Below are 23,790 nucleotides of genomic sequence, written 5' to 3'. Positions count from 1 at the left end.
GGGAAGGCAATGTTCTTTTCAAGGAGCATTATTGAGAAAATTGCATCTGAGGCTGACTGCAGAATGAGTCTACTGCTGGCAACGCAAAATTTCGAGTAAGGACCATCAAAGAGATAGGGCTTGTACAGAGGCACATAGACTTCGCTGGCTCTATCTGTGAGTGGAACAGGAAAGGAAATGACTAGTAGTGGTACATGGTACCCTTCTTCACGCACCATATGATGACTTGCAGGGAATGTATGTAAATGTAGGGCACTTCTGGGTGTGGAAGAGTTTGTAAGGTGTGAGGGAGATGGGTAAAGGTTTATGACAGTGACTTCATCATGTCACCAAAAACTAATGAAAGCAAGATGTTTTAACACCAACTCATCAGCTACCTACATAAATTAAAGAATCTCTATTTCTTCACACAAGACTAGGACACTGCTAAGACAGTGCGGACAGAAAGGGAAAATAGTCTAATACTCAAGGACAGTGGACCAGAAAGAGGTCAGAGTTTGGTGAATGCTTAGAGGAAAGGTTTGTACTGGTTGCAGCACAGGTACACGACTTAACCATTGTGCAACTAGTTCTACTTGCCAAAGGCATATTTAATTAGAATTCGTATTCTAAAGGAACAGATTCCACTGTTGTTCTATCAAATCCTAAGAATGTTAAACAGAATGATACACTCTGGGTTTAGTCAGAGAAGCAGGTGTGGCTCTGTAGCGTTACACCTGAGCATGAATGGAGACACAGGGCCTGTTGTCAGCAAGCATGAGAAAGAATGCATCCAAATGTTTATTCAACCAGAGAAGGCATTGCAGGGACTGCCAGATGTGGTGAATTTTAACAGCTGGTGTTGATAATGAAATAAGAGGGAACATCATTAAACTGGCCAAAATGTCCATTTTCAATTTCTTTTTTATTTATTAGTGATGGAAAGTAAGTTCCCAAAGATTCACTGATGAAATCACAACAAAGTGCCTGAAAAATAATTAAATATGTGACGCAATTTTCCTGCCATGCCCACTTTTTGAAGCAACACTTCAATACTAGCTCAGTGAACAACCATTTTGAAGATTACTTTCAAACAAACTTGCACAGGATAGCACACTTACAGGTTTTTGGCTGATCCTGAACTTCTAAAAAAAGTGTTCATGGAAAAAAACAGAATCCAAATGAGTCTCTAAATTCACCCACGTGGAAACAATGCCCTAAAACCACATTTTCATCTGCTACAGTTGTCAGAATTGCAACTTATGATGCAGTTCTCATATTTAATGATGGCAACATAGGGAGCTTGAAAGTATTAGAGAAAATGGGCTTGAAGATAGGAAATTTCACTCAAGACATCTTGAGAAAAATAACTTTACTGCACCTCTCTGCACATCAAATGTCAGCTGAAGACTTGGTATAGGAAAGAATATGGAAACTAAGAAACCAGAAGGGAAGTCTTGAAGGGAAAGAGGTTGCTGTGTACAAATCTGGGACCTTCCGAAGAGATGGCATAAGAAAAAATGTTAGGTTCAACTTAAACTGCATTTTCTAAAAATGATGTTTTTTAACGTTTACGTACCTTTTTTTTAGAATCTATGAAGGTTACAATTGTGAAATTTTGTACATTTATTTTTATAAACCCAATAAATTTTAATACAAAGGATTTAACAGTAAATGTGTTAATTTCATGTAAAGTATGGTATCTGTTACATCAAAACTGTAGATTTGGTGCATCTTTTAAATAGTGTGCTTTTTTTCAGGACATGGGCTGATAGAAAATAATATACAGAAATAACCATATGGTCCTAGAGTAGAGGAGATGCTGGACTAGCATTGTAAATGTGACAAAGGAGCTAAAGATAAGACAGCAAAGGAATGAGAGGTTAGAAGGGAACTCCATACAACTGCTGCTCTCTCTCTCTCTCTCTCTCTCTCTCTCTCTCTCTCTCTCTCTCTCTCTAGACAACCTGAGGAAACTGCTTAGGTAGGGAAGGTCAGAAGGGAAAGGAGGCCAAAAAGCAAGGAGGCTAGCTATATTCAGCGGAGAAAAAAATGAATCAAGCACTTGGAGTAGGCTGGAGGCCAGAGAGCTAGGAACACTAGAATGTCTGCAACATGGTTATTGGTGACTTAGCTGTTTGCTGCTGACTCTGCTTGCCACAGGCACCTAGATATGATTTTACTTAAACTGAGTACCACAGTGAATAACTTCTCCCTGTCTCTGGCTTCAGGCACTTCTGGCCAGAGAGGAGTGATGTAGGGTCTAATTTCTGTTCACTGTTGAATAAACATAGAACAGGTACGAGTATTCAAGTATCTGGGAAGTTGGATTGCAGAGAACATGGATTGCCAACAAGATATCAAAGTGAGAATGGCTCTGGCGAAAGAGGCATTTCCAATGCAGAAAAGACACCTAACTAGTTGTTTAAACACTGAATCAAGGAAGCAACTGGTTAAGTGCTTACTATGGAGTGTGGCCTTATATGGAGTATAAACATGGACTTTGAGACAGCAGGATGAGAAGAGAATTGAAGCTTGTGGAATGTGGATATGGCATAGAATGGAGAAGATCAGCTAGACTGATAAAGTCTGGAATGAAGAATTACTGAGGAGAGTTGGAGAAGAACAGAGGATGCTGCTGATGGTGAAGAACAGGAAACTAAACTGGATAGGCCACAATCTGAGAAGAGATTGCCCTCTAGTAGAGGCAATTGAAGGTTTCATTCCGGGAAAGGGAGGGAAGGGCAGATGAAGGTTCCAGATGCTGGATGATGTCAGCAGGCCACATGGACGGTACCAAAGAATGAAGAGGAATACAGAAGACAGAGAAGCATGGAGGGCTATGCAGTCAAAACCTGCCACAAGGCAGACAGGCCAACATAACCTTAGGTAACAAAGTCTCCTTCTCACATCAATCAACAGGCTGTATTCTTATTGAAGGTAAAAACTTCTGGATGTTAGGGCACATATTTTTCTACATGGCGTATATTTTGATCCCTATGCTTGGATCTCCCTCAGAATCTTGTACTGTTCATGGTTAGCTGAACTCTGTCAAAGAGCAGCTTTTCAGTCTCTTATAAAAAGGAGTTTTCCTGTGCTTATTCCTGAAGAAGTGGCATTATTGGGTAAAATCCTTGTGGTTGTCATTGGTGGGCCATCATCAATAAATAATAATGGACTGTTCCTGCACTTATGCTGAAGAAGTGAAGTCACTGGGTAAACTTCCTGTGGCTACAACTCCTATGTTTAACTCTGTTGCTCAGACCTATAAGAACTCTCTCTGTGTGTGTGTGTGTGTGTGTGTGTGTGTGTGTGTTTTATATAATATGGGACAGGTTAACCTACAGCTATTAAAGGCAAACCATAATTGTGTCTTGATATGATGGTACAAGTAATATTACTTTTTTTTTATTTAGTTGTGGTATGCTGCTGGTTAAAATGCTGTAAATATCCAATATGAAAATTCAAAAAATGAGAAGAAGCATAAGGCATATAACATGAAGGAATGAGAAGAAGCATAAGGCATGTAACATGATACTCAATCAACAGTTTAGGTAAAAAGAAATGCTAGAAATGGAAAGAAAGGACTAACAAATATTTATGCTCAACACAATGGGGTTGAATATCTTCCTCATTAAGTACTAATTTTCTGTTGCGATTTCTGCAGTATTTTCTCATCACCAAGTTAATAGAACACTATAACTATCATAGTGCCTCAATCAAGTCTGGTTTTTGTATGTACCAAAATTGTCATATGGTGATAATGAAAAACTTATAGTAGAATTCGCTAACAAAGGGAAATGAGTTCATACTCATTTCGTGTGTCTGATGTGATGCACACACTGGCAGTCAATGAGTGCCCAGATATTTTACGACTTTGTTTCTAAGGTAACTGGCAGTGTGAACTTTTAAAAAATAAATAAATAAATCGACGTTACTTGGGAAATTGTCCTCCATAAATGAAGTAAGAGAAATCATTTATAGAACACACTTACTTCAAGCATGACGCAGTAGAGTGTGGTCCAATAACAGATATTGCCAGATTTCTGGAGCACACAACTGAAATGACCAAACTTGCCCTTCTTTGCTTGGGTTGCCTTCATTTATGAATATTACTATTTATGTTAAATGATGTATGTTAAATATAATTTGTTTTAATCTCCTTTCAATAACAATGGATCTTCTCGCACAATTCAGCCATAAAATGAAATACAATATCTGACTGTCTGTTGAGTCTTCATCTGAGAAGTATACACTGAACATGACACAGCAAAAACAAATCTTGTAATAATTTTACAAAAAGATACAGCGTCTAATGGCGCATAAATAGTATTCTTCTATAAATTACTTACTTACAAAAACTGAGTTTATTACATTCATTCATAAAATTTAATTTGCAGGAAACAGCCATTTAGCTGAACAATTGTAGAAGATTGTTTCCCCATGTGAATATAAAAGCTACAAAATTTTCTGTACAACTCTAACTTTTGAGTTTGAAATTTTTACTTTTGGTCAAGCACCAGCAATGAGATGCAGGAACTACAGCCTTATAAATTCCAAAAATATATTTATTTTTTTGACCTTTAGTCATTTTCAATACTAAATTGTCTACATGTTTTAATGAAAAATTCCAGTTGCAATATCTGCAATATTAGCAAAAAAAATTATTTGTCTCTCTAACAATTGTGTACAAAAAATTAAGGAAAATTTGTTCATTGATTTTTCAATGTGAGTTCTCTTTAGACATAAGGACTCCATGTGATAAAACATCAAAATATAATTTGGTTATTAAGTAGTGATATATTTACTGTAGAATATTTTTCTAGTAAGTAAATTTACAGTTAATATTTAAGGAAGACATTTCAAGATTTTCTTGAGTAACAAAACTTAGCAAAAATGTATTCATACGAATAAAAAGCATCCACATTAATACAATCCAACTGAAACATATCACCTACACCAATAACATTTCTAGCTTTTAAAACCAGAAATATATTTATCTATGATTACAAGAATAAAATGATAATGTGTGAACAGTGGCACAAGTGACAGGACACTTTTACATAGTACACAAGACCCTACACAAGAGGGATGCGAAAGATCCATGTTGGAAGTCAAAAGTAAGAAAGAGATAAAAAAAAGTTTAGCTGGCAAAGGTTCAAAGAAAGGGAGTACCTAGACAAAGACTAGCATTTATACGATATTTCATCTCCTACACATCCTAATTTTGTCTTCTCTTTTTCTCTTAATACTTCCCATTTTATCTCTCCTCTTTCATTTGTTTCAAATATCTATCCACTTACAAATATTTACCATGCCATATACAGAGTGAACCAGAACTCCATTGACAAATTATCACAAGAATGAACCAAAACAAGAAAAAAGTCTAGTAAATCTCTAAAATGTGTATCTTAAGAGCTATGAGCACTCGTTCATCTTTGATACTATGAAATATCTAACTTCTACTGCAAGCTCTTTGCTTTCCATATTTTGGGAGGATGTAATATGGACCAAAACAAGGAAAAAATGCCCAGTAAGTATAGGCTCTAAAATACATACTTTACGCACAATGAGGACTAGTTCCGTAGAAGAGATGTGTTTCACAGCAGCATAGATGAACAAGTGTTCATACATATAATGGTATGCACAGCCCATGCCCCCCCCCCCCCCTCTCTCTCTCTCTCTCTCTCTCTCTCTCTCTCTCTCTCACACACACACACACACACACACACACACACACACACACCCCTCCCCCTCTACTACTACCGTCTCTAGAAATATGAAAAGCAAAGAGCTTTCAGTACAAGAGATGTCTCTCACAGTAGTGAAGGTGAAGTAGAGCTGATAGCTATTAAGGTATACATTTAAGAGTCTCTGTTTACTGGACTTGTTTCTTGTTTGGTCCCTATTACAACCTCTGAAACTTTATCAATGGACTTCTGGTTCACTCTGTGTATGTTTATTTTTACAGTTTGTTCTTAAATTATATACAGTTTTCTTTTATTCCAGTTACTTCATTTCTATACACACTTTTTCTTTATTTTCTTGGTTATTTTTATATCACTGTTTTGTTTCTGATGTTCGTTTCCACCTGAACATACTGCGGGTTGTCCCCTTTCAACATAGCTATGCACAAAGCCTACAGCACCACCAAACAAATAAGATGGCATAGTGGTTAGGAAACTGAATTTTCATTGAGGGAGAACACCAATAGAATTAATCTCATCTTAACATGACGGTCATCAATGGCAGAGTACTAGCTCATTTGGACATAGTCAAAGAATGGGATTTCCTATGGCATTATAGAACAAATCATATGAAAAGTTACGGAAAGTATGGGAAACCTCACTCAGGATCTCAAGATGAGGCCAATGTTATAAATAATCATATGTACAAGTCAATTTTCATATCCTTTATTACTGTCATAAACAACTTCAAGCAAATGAAGAAACAATTAAAATTAAAAACACGAGTTTTCACCTAGAAATACATTTTTCTGAATAGAAACATGTGAGGATCTAACCTCCCTTTTGCAATCTGTGCTCCTTGAGTCTTAATCATCTTTTCCTACTCCCTACCTGAAATTATCAAAAATGTTGCACCGATGCATAGTACACTCATGTGGTCACTATGCCCCTCTTCCCCTCACAATTCCCTCATATGTTTTTAATAAGAAATATGGCAAAGTTTGTGACTTTTTGGATAAAGAAGATTATAATTCTTGTAGTATGAAACAAACTCTGAAGTGCAATGTGCTTTTACTTTCAGACAGTCATGGAAGAAATGTCGCGGAAATCCTAAATGACACGAGCAATCATCTTCAAGTGAGTAGTGTTTTGAAACCCGGCGCGAAAACAAAAAACATCATAGAAGACGCCGACCTAAAAGGAAAAATGCTGCGTAGCAACGACTTTATATTTTGTGTAAGTGGTGCAAATGACCTGGTAAGAAATGAAGCTGATATCTGCATTGAAGCCCTGAAGAACTTCCTTGAAGAAAATAAGCAGAAAAATACAATTGTCGCTACTGTTCCGCATCGGCACGATCTGATCTACAACTCGTGCGTAAACAAGGAAATACGAAAAACGAATATTAGAATTAAGACACTATGTTCAAACTATGGAAATTGTTCTCTTCTAGATATAGGAAAGTTGGATAGAGGTCAACACACATCCCACGGATTGCAATTAAATTATGCAGGTAAATGCTATTTGTGTGAAAAATTAAATTTAATCATAAAAGAAAGAATCGAACTGAAAAACTTAATATATAAAAATAGTTTGTTCACAACTGAAAGACGTCTGACAGAAACTTTTTTAGACTAACTCAGCCTTCACCATACATATGTGAAGGCGAAGTACTTGAGAACATCGCAAATCACAGTAAAATCAAAATAATATCACAAAATGTCCAGTATATTACCAATAAAATTGAACAAATTGACGAATTTCTAAGTGTTAGTAGCCCTCATATTTACCTTGTGAATGAACTAGGGTGCAAAACTGAAGAATTATGCAGCATTAATTTAAGTAATTATAAAATTGTCAGTGTCTATTGTAGGGAACAACATAAAGGTGGCGGTGCTGGTATTTATGTCAAAAATAATGTCCAATGCAAAAAAAATTGATTGGATAGATAAACTTTCATGTGAGATGGTCTTTGAAATAGCTGCCATAAGAATAAAGCTCAGATATAGCAGTTTAATAATAGCTAGCCTGTACAGATCCCCTACCAGTAACATGGAAGAATTCTTTTGCCGTTTAGAGGAACTAATTGACAAACTCTCACCTCATAAAAAAAGAGACTATAATAGTAGGGGATGTGAACATTGACTCCTTAACTAATAGTGTAAGTTACCTTAGATATATTGATATATTACAGTCCTATAATTACAACAACATGAATCCAACACCAACAAGAATTACAGGTGACTCTCAGATATGTATTGACCATGTTATTACAAACTTAAATAAGGAGGACCTTGTAGTTGGAACTGTTGAGAACCACATTTCGGATCATAGTGCATTAGTCTTAGAGCTTCACACTGACAAAGAAATAGTATCTCATAAGTAACAATTTACTTATAAAAGAAAGCTTGACTATCATGCATTAAAGGAAAAACTGGCACACATAAACTGGTATCAGGTAGGCCTATATGCAACAGAAGACATTAATGAAAAGTGGGAAATATTTTATACAACATTAACCCATTGTCTAAATCAAGTATGCCCAAGGGTCAAACACTACAGAAAACTGACAGTTCCAGGAATCTTAAACTCCCCCATAAGGTGATGAAATTAAAGAATGACATGAATGATCTATATATTCTTTTTAAAGACACCAAACTGCAGTACTCTCAGTCTAAATACAAAGCCTGTAGAAAAACCTATAGGGAAGCACTTAAGACATTAAAGGCACAGAAGTATGCAGAACAGATGAGTCAATCCTGTAATGTTAGCAAAACAGCGTGGAATATAGTAAAGAAGGAAAGTGGGGGGAATGACAAGGCATTGTGTAACAACATAATAATAAGGGGCAATGAAAAGTTGGTTAATGACCCAAAAGAAGTATGTGAGAGATTCATAGATCAATTTAGTAAGATGAGTAAGGAGGTGTTACAGAACAGGAAATCCTGAGAACCATTTCCAACTTAAAAGCAAGTACATCCAGTGGCTGGGATGACATCTCAGCCAAATTTCTGAAATAATGCAGTAATGAGTTAATGAAGCCACTGCAACATTTAATAAACAGCTCTTTCAGTCAGGTGTCATTTCCTGCCTTGTTAAAAGTCACTGAAATAAGACCAGTGCACAAAAAGGGAAAAACTACTGATGTACAAAATTATAGGCCTATTTAATTGACATCAGAACTTAGTAAGTTGTTGGAAAGGCTATTTCTTGATCAAATGGAATCATTTTTCTCTAAGTACAATGTATTAAAAAGTTCTCAACACGGTTTCAGTAAGGGCAAGTCTACAATAACAGCCATAGCCACATTTATTCAAGCAATATTGAATAAACTTGATGGTGGAAACAAAGTTATTGGTACCTTTCTAGACCTATCTAAGGCTTTTGATACTGTAAATCACTCCATTCTTCTACATAAGTTAGAAACTTATGGGGTCAGAGGAGTGGCATTAGATTTGTTAAGATCGTACCTTGCTGACAGGTGTTAAGTTGTATCATACAACCGGAGGACTTATACAAACAGTAAAATCATCTTATAAAATTCTTAACTGTGGAGTCCCTCAGGGAAGTATTATTGGGCCTTTTCTGTTCATTGTGTACATCAATGATATAATAATTCCAAAAAATGCAGACCTTGTGAATTATGCTGATGACCCCTTCTTCATAAGCTGGGGCCCTACAAAACAGCTAGTAGTGCAAAATAATATGAAGAACACCAGCCTTATCACAGAATATATGACTAAAAATAAATTGGCACTAAATAAGGAAAAGATAATTCTAATGGAGCTTATGCTAAATTACAAATCAAGACAAGCGGATACTGAGCCAGAGTTATCAATTGAAACAATTGATAAACATAAATTCCTGGGTATTATAGCTGATGAACATCTTACATGGAAGGAGCACATCAGCTACATGTGTAAAAAAATCTCGTGTAATACCTACCTGCTAAAACGCCTTTCTAGCATAATAGTGTCACCAGACTTAAGACAAATCTATTTTGGTATAATACACTCCCACCTATAATATGGTATTGAGATTTGGGGCGGGGCACCAACGGTATACATGGATATGGCTTTTAGAGCCCAGAAGAGAGCAATTAGGATATTAGCGAATATTAGTAAACTTCAATCCTGTAGAGAATACTTCATTAAGTATAATATACCAACAGTGTATTCATTATATGTTCTAAGGACTATACTGTTTGTAAAAGAAAATATGGAGCACAGTATAATAAATAGTTATATCCATAGTTATAATACAAGGAAGAAAGAGGATTACCACATAAAATTCAGAAATAAAAAAGCAACCGATCATAATCCATTTTCTGCTGGAAGATTTTTTTACAACAGACTGCCAAATACCATAAAAATGTTAAAAGGAAACATATTTAAAATAAAATTAAAGCAGCTGTTAATTGCTAAATGTTTGTAATCCATCAAGGATTTTTAATGTTGAACGTACTTTATTTCTACTACTAAACTATTATTATTGTTCATGTATGTACTGACTGAGACTGACTATGTCCACGACCGTAAAAGTTATTATGGACAAATAAACCATTGTTGTTATATTATTATTATGAATGAACCAGCTGGAACTGTGCGTCCCAGGAGAACTTTTTTGCCCTAGCAACCCTTATTGTTAGAGGGTCTGCACAACTGACACGCAAGGTGGGTTGCCGACCCCCTTTCAGGAGCGCGGAGAGAAACATCGCCAGTGGACAGAAACAATAACAGACTTTCCAAATAAACATGGAACTACATCATCAGACAACATGTGACAGTGTTACACCAAACGAAACTTATATGAATCATGTAGCGTTCTGCCGACCTGGCTTTATAAGCACGGTTAGACCATCAGACTAGCAGTGTTTACCAATCGCTTGGAACAGCTACGGCCAAGACTTATGCCGGCCCTAGCATTGTATTCACTCGCCGTAGCACTGTAGTAGCACATTGTATTTTTTAGTGTAGATTTTGGTCAGTATTTTCTTCCATTGTCTTGTTTCCTTATCTGGTTTGCCTCCACAAGAGTTGTGAGGTTTCTTTCTGTTTGTTCTTGTGTTTAACACTTAGTGTATGACAAGAAGGCGTTTTTCTTTAATTATAATAAAGTGTGTTCACAGTGACTGTTAGTTCTTTCCTGCCAACCGCAGGACACTGCCACTACCACTTATGAATCAGGCTAAGGTATGGAAATAACATTACTACAACATTACCATAGTTTTACATGATTTTACTTGGGAAAGAAGCTACATAATTTACACTTTCATACAATTACCAGATTATATTCCACCTAAAATGTTGGATAATGTAGTTCTTAATGAATCAGATAATACTACAAATATATTACCACCTGTAGAACCACCATGCATGAGAAGATATACTTCTCATTAGGATGGATCAAATTTGATAAGGAATCATTGCTGCCTGAAATCATCTTAGTAAGTTTGTGACTAACAGAAGTGATTGGCAGTAGCAGTCCTTTTACCACTTCTATTTCCCCCTGAATCAATGATAACGGCAGAAACCAACAAGTCTGCAAAATCCATTGTAGATTAAATAACATGAAACTCTCAAGCATCTGAACCGCATAGACTGAGACAAAACTTTATAAACTGTGTTTGTTCTTCACTGTTATATCCAACATATGCCAAGTAAAAGAAGTAAATAAAAAGACTGTGTAGTTGCTGGTTTACAATAACTCTGTCACCCCTCTGTTTCCAGTTTCAGAATTGGCTAGGAATATATTTTTTGCAACTCTCTCTCTTGATTGCATGTAAGTAGTAATCCATCATACATACCAAGAAATGAAACTAGCCACAATCTCCTGCAGAAAATAAGACTCTCTCTGAACCATTTACTTTTCTAGTATCATTTTTACACGAGGAAAACTCATACAACTGCCAAAAGTGTTTGTAGTTTTAGAGAAAGTGTCATTTTCAGTGCAGATATAAAAAACAAACCTGACAAATTTCGCATAAAACTGTTTATCCTATGTGATTCAACAACAGGATACGTTTTGCACACTGAATTTTACACACATAAATAGCAAGGGTTTCATGGGTAACAAAAATTTAATTTTCAATATTTAAGGGGGCTTGTATGTGAATAACTGTCAGTACAATCGATTTTTACACTTTTGTCTTAAGAAATTTTCTGTTGTTTTCTGAACTAGAAAAAGTTTACTTTCAGGAAAATGGAGCACAGAAAGTACCAAAATTAAAGGAATTTAAAAGTGGCAGCACGCATCACGACATTCCCACGGCACACGGTAAGCTCTGTTAAAAATAAAGTTTTGCTCCCATTTGTTTCTTTTTTATGGCTTTTTAGTCCCTTAAGTTGGCTAACCTGTGAAAGTTTTACAGTTAGTTTTTGTTCCTACAGAGAGTTTAGTAAGTTTTCTGTTTTTTTGGTGCAAATATTTTGTTTACAGCGAAGTAATTGTGTGCATGAGTTTCTTATTCCACTTGAAAGCAATGGGAAGAATTAAGAAGTTTGGTGTTACACAACGAAAATTTTATGGAAATCGCTTCACCAAACAGATTAGCTCTGCTAATACTGAAATACAATGTGAAACAACACTTAAAAATCAGTTTCAACTACTCCCAGCTTCAACTACTCCAAGTGCTTCAAAGTTAAAACTGAAATATTTGGACATTGTGCTTGGCAATATTAATGCTGATAATATAGAGACGCCAACTATTGATTCAGGTTGTGTTATTGTTCAACTCTCTGCTTTATCTGAACTAATAAATAAAGCTTTGCAGTGTAAGGAATGTGGCAATAGTGGCGTGAAGGTAGTTGAGGAGATACGTGCTAGAAGAGGTTGTGCATCAAAATTAAGAATTGTTTGTAATTTTTGTGATTTAAGTAAATTTGGCTATACTTGTGGCATAACTAAACAAAGAGTGTATAACACAAATATTAAACTTGATTATGCTATGAGGTGTAGAGGCAAAGGATACAGAAGTGCAGAAATTTTCTGTGCTCTTATGGACTTACCTCCCCCTACAAAGTTTGACAGGTACAATAAAATTATTTTACAGACTTTGGAAGAAGTAGCAAATGATAGTATGAAAAATGCTGTTCAGGAAAGTGTAGACATGAATGGCAGTAATACATGTATGTCTGCACCTCTGGATGCATCCTGGGAGCGAAGAGGCCATAGTTCCCCAAAAGGTGTAGTGACAGGTACCTCCTTGGACAATGGAATATATTACCAAGTACTGTCGTGGCTGTACTAGTGGAACTGGAAATCATAAATGTTTGATTAATTTTAGTGGTTATAGTGGAGGGATGGAATCTGAAGATGTTGTGAAGATATTTCTCACGTCAGTGGAGAAATATGGTGTGATGTATACATCTTAACTGGGAGATGGAGACTCTAAAGGATACCAATGAGTTTGTGAATCCAAACCTTAGGCTGACATAAAAATTGAAAAAATGGAATGCGTTGCCATGTCCATAATAGGTTAGGTACAAGATTGAGGAACCTGTAGAGCAATTTGAAGGGAAAGAAATTAATTGATGGTAAGTGCATTAATGGACGTAGTCGGCTTACAGACAAAGAAATAGACAGGTTGCAGCATTATTATGGACAAGCCACATGACAAAATAAATGACCTTGAGGGAATGAAAAAGACAGTATGGGTTACCTTCTTTCATAAATTCTCCACAGATGACAACCCATGTCATGCACTCTGCCCCACCTGGCAGCGATTCATGGTGTGGCTACCAGGGGGCTGTTACTCAAGATGAGACCTACAGCCATAAACATTCTTTGCCATTTGCTGTAATGGAAGTTATGAAACCTAGTATATGGGGATCTTAGTGACACAAGATTATTAGAGAAATGTTTACACGGTAGGACTCAAAATCCAAGTGAAAGTTTCAACAACTGTATATGGAAACGGACACCAACAACTGTTCTAGTAGGACTAAATACTTTGAAAATAGGTGTGCTACATGCTGTTCTATATTTCAATGACGGTGGAGTATCAAAGCTTAATGTTGTGGAACTGATGGGAGTGCCTTGTGGACTAATTGTGCAGTGTCAAGGCACAATGTTGTGGAACTGTTGGGAGTGCCTGATGGACTAAATATGCATAGAGCTCTTAATAGCCACTGACCGAAGGAGGCTCTTCGACGCAGAAAAATCAGTGTTGGCAGCCACCAAACAAGCAAGAATAAGAGTAAAAAGTTTGAAAAAGAGAAGGGAGGAAGAGCAACACAGGAAACAAGATGAATATGGACCTGGGATGGATTCATGCAAGTTTAATAGAAAAAGCAACTTTTAGCTTTAACTTGAATTTCCTGGAAGTTAAATTATTTCATATTATGATACACTTTGGCTAAAAACTATCAAAGATAGAGAGCTGAAATTTTGTATATTGTCTTAAAACATTCATAACTAAAAAGTAGACTGCCCTTATGACTTAACTTTGAAAATAAAATGCTTTTTTAAAGAAAAACCCTGAATTCATTTCCAGAATTTTTGATAATCATACTTAAAATTTTTTGTACCACAATTTATGACAGCACCACCTTTTCAGTAGTCTGCTTTAAAGGTAATAGTGTAAAGAACTTACAGGAAAAAATAAACCTTCTATTTTCTTTGCATTTTGAATAATGTGTACATATTACATACATAAATAATTAGCAAGGTTTATTTCACTTGCAACAAAAAAATACAATTAAAAAAAAGTGTGAGAGCTTAAGCTGTGGGTCATACATAAAAATGATGTGAAAAGATGTTTTGAAAGATGGTAAGCATTATATAGGCTTACAAATCTTATTCTTTGAGTTACATGGTTTAGAAAACTGACCATTTTTTCAAGGTTTCCCCTGGTATTCACGGGTCAGTCCCCTTAATATAATTACTGACCAAATTTAAAATGCTGTCACAATCTGCTCACTATGAGGTATAATCCTGGCCTAAAGGTTTAACACATTAACACAAGTATTAAAATTAAAAGCTGTGTATATATCTTGAGGCAGCGTAACTTGTGGCGTGCAAATTACCCTGATTATATTCATCCAGTATATGAGAATTTGTTGACTTAGCAACTTCCAAAAATCTTTATACGTAATTTCAAACATAGTCAAAACTTTTTTTTTTTAATTTGATATGAACATAAAATAAAGAAAAGAAAAAGGTTTATCGCTTGCTACATTTTTCTCTGTTCACACAGTCAAATTTCAGCATCGGGCATGACATTTTAATTTATTATATTTTTGCTACTAATCCTATTCACAACTGATTTTGTCGACAGTATACACATAAACTACTCAATTTACCTGCAAAATTATATCACTGTACAGCAATTTGTATAAAAATATGAGGTCATCAACACTGAAATGCTTGAAAAACTACAATGTCATCAGCCATACACATTTTACATGCTTAATGTCAAATGTTTAACACGTTAAAACCATACTTCAAGTATTCATAAGTTTTGAAGCTGTTTTATATATTAGATTTTGAGTCTGAAGAAGCAGGTGGGATACATTACCCTTTGAAGAGAAGGTAAACAAAACGGAAGAAGAAATTGTTTTTCTGCCTTTTTATAATGGCATCTGTGAATGCTTTCATCTTGTATCAAATAACAAGAAATAATCAGGACACAGGTTGCCACACAAAAAATTTTCTTTATAGCTATGGGAGGAGTTTCCAAGCAAAATAAGAACACAACAACAGGTAGTAACTTCCAAAATGTGTCTTGCAAAAAGGCTGTATGCTGGCAGAATTTCTTTCATGGATATGAAGACACACCCACAAATGTGCAAAGCTCATAAAGGGTGGTGCAGGGAATTGGGAAATTACTCTTGTCACCACCGTAATACAGACAGTTGTTCAGAAATAATGAGAAACAGTTGTGAACAAGATTTGATTAGTAATCTTGCAGCACTGAGGTGGTACGGAATGTGCTGTCGCTGTTAGAGCCTTTCACAAGCAGGGCAATAGTGTGACTGCTGCACAAAAGGTATTTTGAGAGCATTACCAGCTAGCTCATGGTTTCATCCCACCTGCTCATGCGAATACAATGTGGTGGCATAATTTTGAAGAAACTGGTTGAGTCTTGAAAACATAGCCTTCAGGCAGTCTTCAAATGGTATATACTCAGAGAACATTGCAGCCTTTCAAGTTTCTACCATGAGGAGCCCTCGATGCTCCATTTGACAACATGCATCAGGACTAGAGATTGGGCAACAAAGCATACAAAGAATATTGCACGACTTAACATACCATCCTTATACATTACAGATTGTGCAACAACTAAATCCCTGATAACCTGTGTCACATAGGAAGTTTAGCGAAAAGGTGTAGGTTAAAATGAATGAGGATGTCAATTTCATTAACAACATATGGACATCAGCTAAAGCCTACTGCCATCTTAAAAGATGTGTTAAGAAACAAAACTTCCATTACTGAGCACAGGAAAATCCTTACGGGTTTGACAGGCGTCCATTACACAGTTCCAAGTTACAGCATGGTGTACCATGTAATATGGTGGTGTTACTGGCCCTTGATTTTGTAATCATGAGGGTGGTACTGCAATAACAGTAACATCTGCTTGGTGTGTTCATGTGAAGAAAAAACCATTGCTAATCCCAAAACAAGCTAGACTGAGCATTCTGGAGTATCCATAGCAGGCTATTACAATATGAAAACCAAAAGGGAGTAAATCTTTCTGATATCTTCTTTAAGAAGTAAAGAGACAGTTTGTGACACACTGTAGTGAAAACATAAGTAGTATACTGTTTACATCCACTTTCATCAAATCTCTGTTTAGTCTTGAAAATTATGTTACTTCAAAATCTCCCCTTTCCCTGTGTCACCCTGCACATGAAGAGGCCAATGTTGAGGTGTCCCGATTGTGATATTTTGCCATGAAAGGCTAAATTATTGTTACATTTATGAACAAGCATTTACACAAATTATTTTCAACTGAAATTTTATTTTAATTTAAATACAAGAGTTGGACAAACACATGGAAACACCAAGACACATGCGTGCTTTAACATAAATGCAGTGGCTAGCCAAGTTTGCAGGTTGCACTGTTGTATTTGACCATGAAGAGTACCTGTACATTGCAAGTGTCATTCATGGCCAGAACAATGTTCTGTATAGTTGTGAGTGGATTACATTGGGGCTAAGTGAATTTGAATGTGGGCAAGTTGTTGGTGCTTCTGCAACCAATGGAGCTGACATGTTTTGTGTTTCAAGGATCACCATAGCGAAAATTTATACTGCACGCACGGGAAGTGAAAAAAAGTCATCTGCTAAGTTACAATGCGGATGAAAGAGTGTATTGAGTGATTGTAACAAATAGTCACTGGAGAGAATTGTGACAAAAAAATAAGAGGACGACAGCTGCAAAAGTACTGCAGAACCAAATATTGCAATCACAAAAACCTGTCAGCGCAAAAATGTGAAGGGAGTTCCATAAGCAGGGAATTTCAGGACAAATTGGAATGCCAAAACCACTCATCAGTGATGCAAATGCCCATAGCACAAAAAAAGTGATGCTGAAGCCATAAAATGTGGACTGTGGGGCAATGGAAGAAAGTCACTTGGTCGTATGAGTCTTTTTTGACACTGTTTCCAACTTCTGGTGAAATTTAACCCCAAGAGTGAAAGATGGTGGGTGTTCAGCAATGATATGGGCAGCCATAGTGTGTTGTTTCATGGGTCCCCTGATTACTGTGCAAGGTTGCATTACTGACAAGGGTTATGTGGACATTTTGGTGAATCAGGCCCACCCCTTGTTATAATGTTTGTTTCCCAGTGAGGATGATGCTATGTTCCAATAGGATTGGGCCTCTGTTCGCACAGCTTGCATTGTCCAGGACTGGCTTTGTGAGCATGAAAATGAACTGTCACAACTCCTCTGGTCACAACACTTGATCAGATCTCAATATAATTGAGGCTTCGTAATCTACTTTGGAGAAAAGGACGTATGATCACTATCCACCTCCATCACTGGTAACTGAACTTGCTACTATTTTGCAGGAATAATGCCCTTAAAAACTATACGGGTCTGTACTTATGCATTCTGAGATAACTGGAAGCTGTTTTGAAAGCCAATGGGTTTCCTACACCGTAATAGGCATCTTAATGTATTGATTTTTTTGTGTTTCCATGTTTTTGTGCAACTCCTCTACAGTTCCTGTGCTAAACTGAAAGCAAATGTGTTTTACTTTTATTGTTAGTTTAAAGAAGAATTTTTTTTATTTCAAAAATGTGTTTTCTCTTTGCAAATAATACTTACAGGATGGTAAAAATATCTGGAATTCTGTCACATACAGGCTACAAAGGGTACAGAAACTGAAGTATTAACTACATGTAAATATTTACTTTGGTCATTAGCAATTTCTCAGACATTATCAGCTCTCTTGAGGACAAGTGGATGCTCTTTATTTGTCTGAATATATTTCATGAATTGCTATAACACTGTAGTACAGAAACAAGGCATTGAGAACCATAAGGATCAAATTGGTGTCCGGTCAATATCTACAGTTGGAATTTATCAGGGAAAGCTCTGAAAATAAAATGCAGTGAGGGCAAGAATTTTTACAAGCCCTACTCAAAAAAATGTTCTGGAATACAATAATAACCAAACTACAACTATTAGTTGCTGCTGCACTACAGTCAAGTCATGCTTTCAAAATACATTTGTCAAATCAAATATCTGAAAGGCCTTAAGCAGCCTTGGCAGGATTTCCACATACTTTAAAACTGGATAGCTTTGCTGTTGTGAAACAAGGCAAGTAGAGAAAAATTGATAAGCCAAATTAATAATGAACCAAATGTTATTTCACATTTAGAATACTCAACTGTTGATGAGTAAAGTATAAGTACAATGTGGGCAATCTTTCGCCTGCAGTGACATATGTCAACCTAAAATCAAAATTAGTGTACATACATTTTCAATAGATTATTTGTAATATTTATAAAACTTTCTTACATTAATACTGGATATGTCATTTCATTGATACTATACAATATAAATTCACCACATTACGACATGGAAACAGCCAAGTCGTGAAAATTAGGAACTGATCAGAAAAAAAAATTATAGGATTAACTTTGTACATAACCTAGAATTTTCACTTTGTACTTAGTCATTACTTTATTAATAGCAGTTGGTGAATTGCAGTATATAACTCTAAGGAAATATAGTTCCCTCAAATGAACAAATGATATAATCTGACAGTATTTCCTTTATTTTTTTATTTTATGTTTTTTTTCTCATTTAGTTAATCTACTGTTTAATGCACTGATTTGTTTGGTTCTTGCACGACTGGAGAAAAATAGAAAAAGAGTGAAAGAAAAAGAAATACTCTAACTGTAGGTGTTCTGAATTGTGCTCATTAAAAATCTTATTGAACCCTGTATTCTTACATGACACAAATACATAAAAACACAGAAATTTTAAACATAGACTTAGAAATTATACAGTGTATCCAATGTAATCTTGCAAATGGGGCATGGAGTAGTAGTATTAATACTGGAGTAGATAGCTCATGCAGGCAGAATGCTTTATAAAATCTGTACAGTAATAATACATTGTTAAAAAAGAGAAAAATACTGAAACTGAAGGATGTCACAAAAACATGATACCTTCAAATGACCAGAATGCATTTACAAATAGTAATCATATGGGCATTTTCAACATAAAAATGATGTTACGATAATATTGCTACCCGGTTCTTACAAAACTGGTGCAGTTTAAAAGAACTCATGCTATATCATGGTGCATGTAAAGAAAATAAATTTATAATCTTCTCTAAACATGTGAAAATCGGCAAGACTTAAATCCATTTGATATTCTTCTATATGTCTTAGCAACCAGAGATAATGAGAGATTGAAAATTATTAATAATAGCAGCAGTACGTAAGATATGATGTGATAAAAACGATATGGTAGCCAAAGCACGGTGTAAAGAACAGTATTATCTGTGAGATCTGCAAATGGAAAAAAGAATCTAATATAGAAATTATAGTAAATACATTTAAAAAAGTTATATTAATATGCACTACAATTACAGCTAATATAAGTTACAAAACAAATTTTCCTGTCACTGTGTAGGTAATACAGCTGAAAATCAACACCCATGAAATACAAAAAAATGAAGCTCATATATCAATTTAACTCTGACAGATTACACAAGAAATTACTAATACCACTAAACTATTCATGATTTACTGAATATGAAATAAAAAAGGCAAATGTATCTCATGCATATCAGAGAGAAGGGAAACTTATAATGTCTGCTCCCTTATTACAAGCATTCTGTATGGTAAAATGAAAATTTCCACAACGTAGTTTAATGTGGCTGGCATGAAAATAGGCAGGTGGAGGGTTCATTCCACCTTTGTACAGTGTTGCAAGTCTGTAACAATTTCAACTTCACTTCTAATAATGTGTAATGATGCACTTATAAACTGCTTATTTTGTTATTACAATATAAAAAAGAAATTGCTTTGATTACAAATGTTATGAGAACATTACTTTTTTACTTCAGCCAGACCAAAACATCATAATGTCTCATAAAATGAAGCTAAAAAAATTAAGAGGCATTCTGAAGGTTTTTATTTTACTTTCAGTAGTTATCAAGACATACCAAACGTAACAGAACATGATGTAAAAAAATAGAATACGAAGAGTTTTCTTGACAGTTTTTGAATATGTTGGTTAAATTGTCATCACTAACTCACTTATCTTCGTGTTAAAGAAGAGAAAACTTTCAGCAAGAAAGTTACTCCAAAAGCGTTGAATTTATTTTTAGAATCTCAGACAGCATCTTTAATCTACTTCTTAGCCACATTTGATGTTTTATTTCCAGGGTTTCTAACTGCGCAGACTCTTGACATTAAGCAGTAAGCACTCTGTCAGGCTTTGTAAAGTACACAAAGATTTTCCAATAAAAACGAGCACTCAATCAAGGGGGGAAAAAAAAGCACAGAGGCAAATTTCAAAAGTATAAGGCAAAGGACAACACAGTAATGCAAATGCAAATATTAACGTATTCAATACAGGTCTTTAGCAAAGACTGCCATTGTTCATAAATGCAGGACTGGAAATCTCATTTTAAATGGCAATTACTGGTGAGTAAACTAATTTCTACCATTTGTAACACATTTATCATGTACTGACAGGGGGAAAATTAATATAAAATTGCAATGCCAAGAAGGAACTGTGTGACATAGACGAAAGTAGGTAGGCATGTTTCTACATCAAAAGATGATGTCTATTCAAATTTAGCGTCAGTCGCATAAGAGTGGCATTAGTAATGCCACTATGAGGATGCAAATCAGGTTTGCTTTAAATACACTCTGTAACAGCCATGGGCATCAGTTATCTTTGAGACTGGATGTGGTGAGTTGATATTAGTTAAGAATGCCTTTAAGGTGACAATGACACTGTTGTCAACATCTGATTGAGTCTGAACGAGGTTGTGTAATAGGGCTAAGAGAAGCTGGATGTTCCTTCCGCAATACTGCAGAAAGACTTGGCAGGAATGTAGCCACTATACATGGCTGCTGGCAGCAGTGGTCAGGGGAATGTGTCCAGACAGTCACAAGGCACTACCGAGTGGGAAGACCATCGTGTTCAGTATATGGCTCTGGGGCTTTGTGCTGCATACACAGCAGCAACTTGAGCAGCAGTTTGCACTGCAGTGACACAATGAACTGTTACAAATGAGTTACTTCAAGGACAACTCCAAGCCAGGTGCCCTGTAGTATGCATTCCACTGATCACACACATAACTGCCATTTGTGACTTAAGTGGTGTCATGTGAGAGCTCATTGGAGTGTAGGATGTAGGTCTGTTGTGTTCGCTGCTGAAAGCTGTTTCTGCCTTAGTGTTGGCCATGTGTTGGTTAGGAGGAGGTCAGTTGAGGGCCTGCAACCAACCTGTCTGTGTGCTAGACACAATGGACCTACACCTGGAAATATATCTCACAAACCCTGACTGCCAATTTGTATGTTAATCTGTGAACAGAATTCCAGAGGATGTTTCCCAGTAGGATAACGCCTGCCCACATGCTGCTGTTGTAACCCAATATGCTCCGTAGAGTGTCTGCATGTTGCCTTGGCCCGCTTGATCACCAGATCTGTGTCCAATCGAGCAAATATGGGACTTCATCAGACGACAACTCCAGTGATATCCACAATCAGCATTACTCGCCCCTGTATTGACTGACCAAGTTGCAAAAGGCATGGAACTCCATGCTACAAACTGACACCTGGCACCTGTACAACACGATGCACAAATGTCTGCATGCTTGCATTTAACATTCTGGTGGTTACACCGGATATGAAAGTACCAGCATTTCATATTTACCATAGATTATCTTGCACTTGCTTGAACCTGAGATCTTGGAAAGTTAATCACTTAAACGTGTTACCTAGACAATTGTATTCCCAAAATTTAATTACTCTACACTAATTATTTTTTGGTGTTGCAATTATTATTTTTCTTCTATCAGTGTACATCTAGGGAAAATATCCATTCACAATGCATCGACCCTAACTAAAATAAATATAGACAAAAATTTAAATCCAATAAGCTTTTTACATAGCTTTCATTTGCCTAAACTAGAGTATTTTCTAGTTCCATGTCTTCAAGTTAAATGTCACTTGTTTCAATCAGTTGTATTATCATATGTTCCACTATACTTTCTCTCTAGGCCCTGGCTCAAAAAATCAGTTTCTTGCAATGCTTCCAACCATTTTATGCATCTCACCCTGTCATGTTGAGTAAGTTTGTTAGCTGCTTCGCAGTGATATTGTGACAGGCACACATATTTACTTTGTGTCTTATTTCATTTGCCTACTGATCTAACTCATATGCCTTTTGCCTTCATTTCACTGAGTGAAAATGAATCATTCTTTTCATCAAATTACTCTGTTATGTCTGCTTTGCACCAACTTGAACATGGCAGCTTTTCTATTTGAATGGAATGATAGCTACCAACAATAACTGAGCCTTCTTCCAGTGTAGACAACATTCAAATAAAGCAATTTTTAAAAGCTTCTCCATTCATTTCTGAATGATTATCCGATTGGCTGGAACATTTACCACCATGAAAAACAAGTGTGTCCTATGGTAAGAAGCTTGTGTTCAATGCACCAGCATGGATGATGACTAATCAACCAACTCTACCAGTAGGGTTCTGGTTAGCCCCATCCGACCACCATAGAGGAGGATCACCATACTGTGCATCAAGAAAAACTTAACCATTTCACTTCTGCACCTGCCACACAAGAACAAGTAATAAAATCCCTGCAATTTTCTGTGTTATCCCACATCATTGGTCGGAGACTAACAGCAGCCTTATTAGTCAATTACTGTCCCCTCCATAGGCTGCCTTTAAAACAGCTGTGTTTCGATTGGTGTCGTGATGGGGAAGCACGTAGTGCTGATGAATGGCATCGCATTGGGTTCAGCACGAATTGCGGAACTGCACAACCCCAAATGGCCACTGTTCGTGAATATGGCACTGACCTCTGGAGAGGTTCCCTTCTTCCAGTTTTGAGTAAGTACATTCCAATGTTTTGAAGAAGCACCGAGGTGCTACTTCTGGTATCATTGTGTGAGGAGTCACTGGGTATGACTTCAGGTAATGGTTGGTAGTGGCTGAGGGGATTTTGACAGCACTGTTAGCTCATATGCAACATATTGTGGTGCCCTTTTTCAACACGACAATGCTTGGCCACTCACCGCAAGTACCTCAATGAACTGTCTATGTGATGTAGAGGTGCTCTCATAGCAAGCAATATCCTCATATCTGCCCCCATAGAATACTTGTGGGACCAGTTCAGGTGTCAACTCGGCCCAGAGACAGCATCCAGGATATCAAGGGCTAGTTACAACAGTTGCAGCCAACTCACCTCAGGGGAGCACACAACAGCTTTATGACACCCTTTTCAACACAAGCAGTACATGCATCCAAGCCAGATGCTAGTTGATATCGTACTTCCAAGTTATTTGTAAATTTGATTCTATTTTATAATCACTGCAATAATGTCACATGCTACCTCAACCTTTGAAATTTGCCGGGCAGTGGAATGTAGTGACCTGATAAGAATTTTTTATCAATGTCTTTGC

The 23,790-nt window shown here is 36.3% G+C and overlaps 1 protein-coding gene across 1 annotated transcript in view; it reads right to left on the bottom strand.

Annotated features, from left to right (window-relative positions):
* Positions 1-17,896: 17,896 nt before the first annotated feature.
* Positions 17,897-23,790, bottom strand: part of LOC126462401 (uncharacterized) — a 108,376-nt gene continuing 102,482 nt past the window's right edge. The window contains exon 7 of the mRNA XM_050096070.1: positions 17,897-19,640. Within this exon, the coding sequence (XP_049952027.1) occupies positions 19,462-19,640 (179 nt within the window). The 3' untranslated portion in view covers positions 17,897-19,461. The remainder of the gene's footprint in view (positions 19,641-23,790) is intronic.

Source organism: Schistocerca serialis, chromosome 1, assembly GCF_023864345.2.
Source record: "Schistocerca serialis cubense isolate TAMUIC-IGC-003099 chromosome 1, iqSchSeri2.2, whole genome shotgun sequence".
NCBI classification, from domain to species: Eukaryota; Metazoa; Arthropoda; class Insecta; order Orthoptera; family Acrididae; genus Schistocerca; species Schistocerca serialis.
This window is presented reverse-complemented; position numbering and strand designations above follow the sequence as displayed.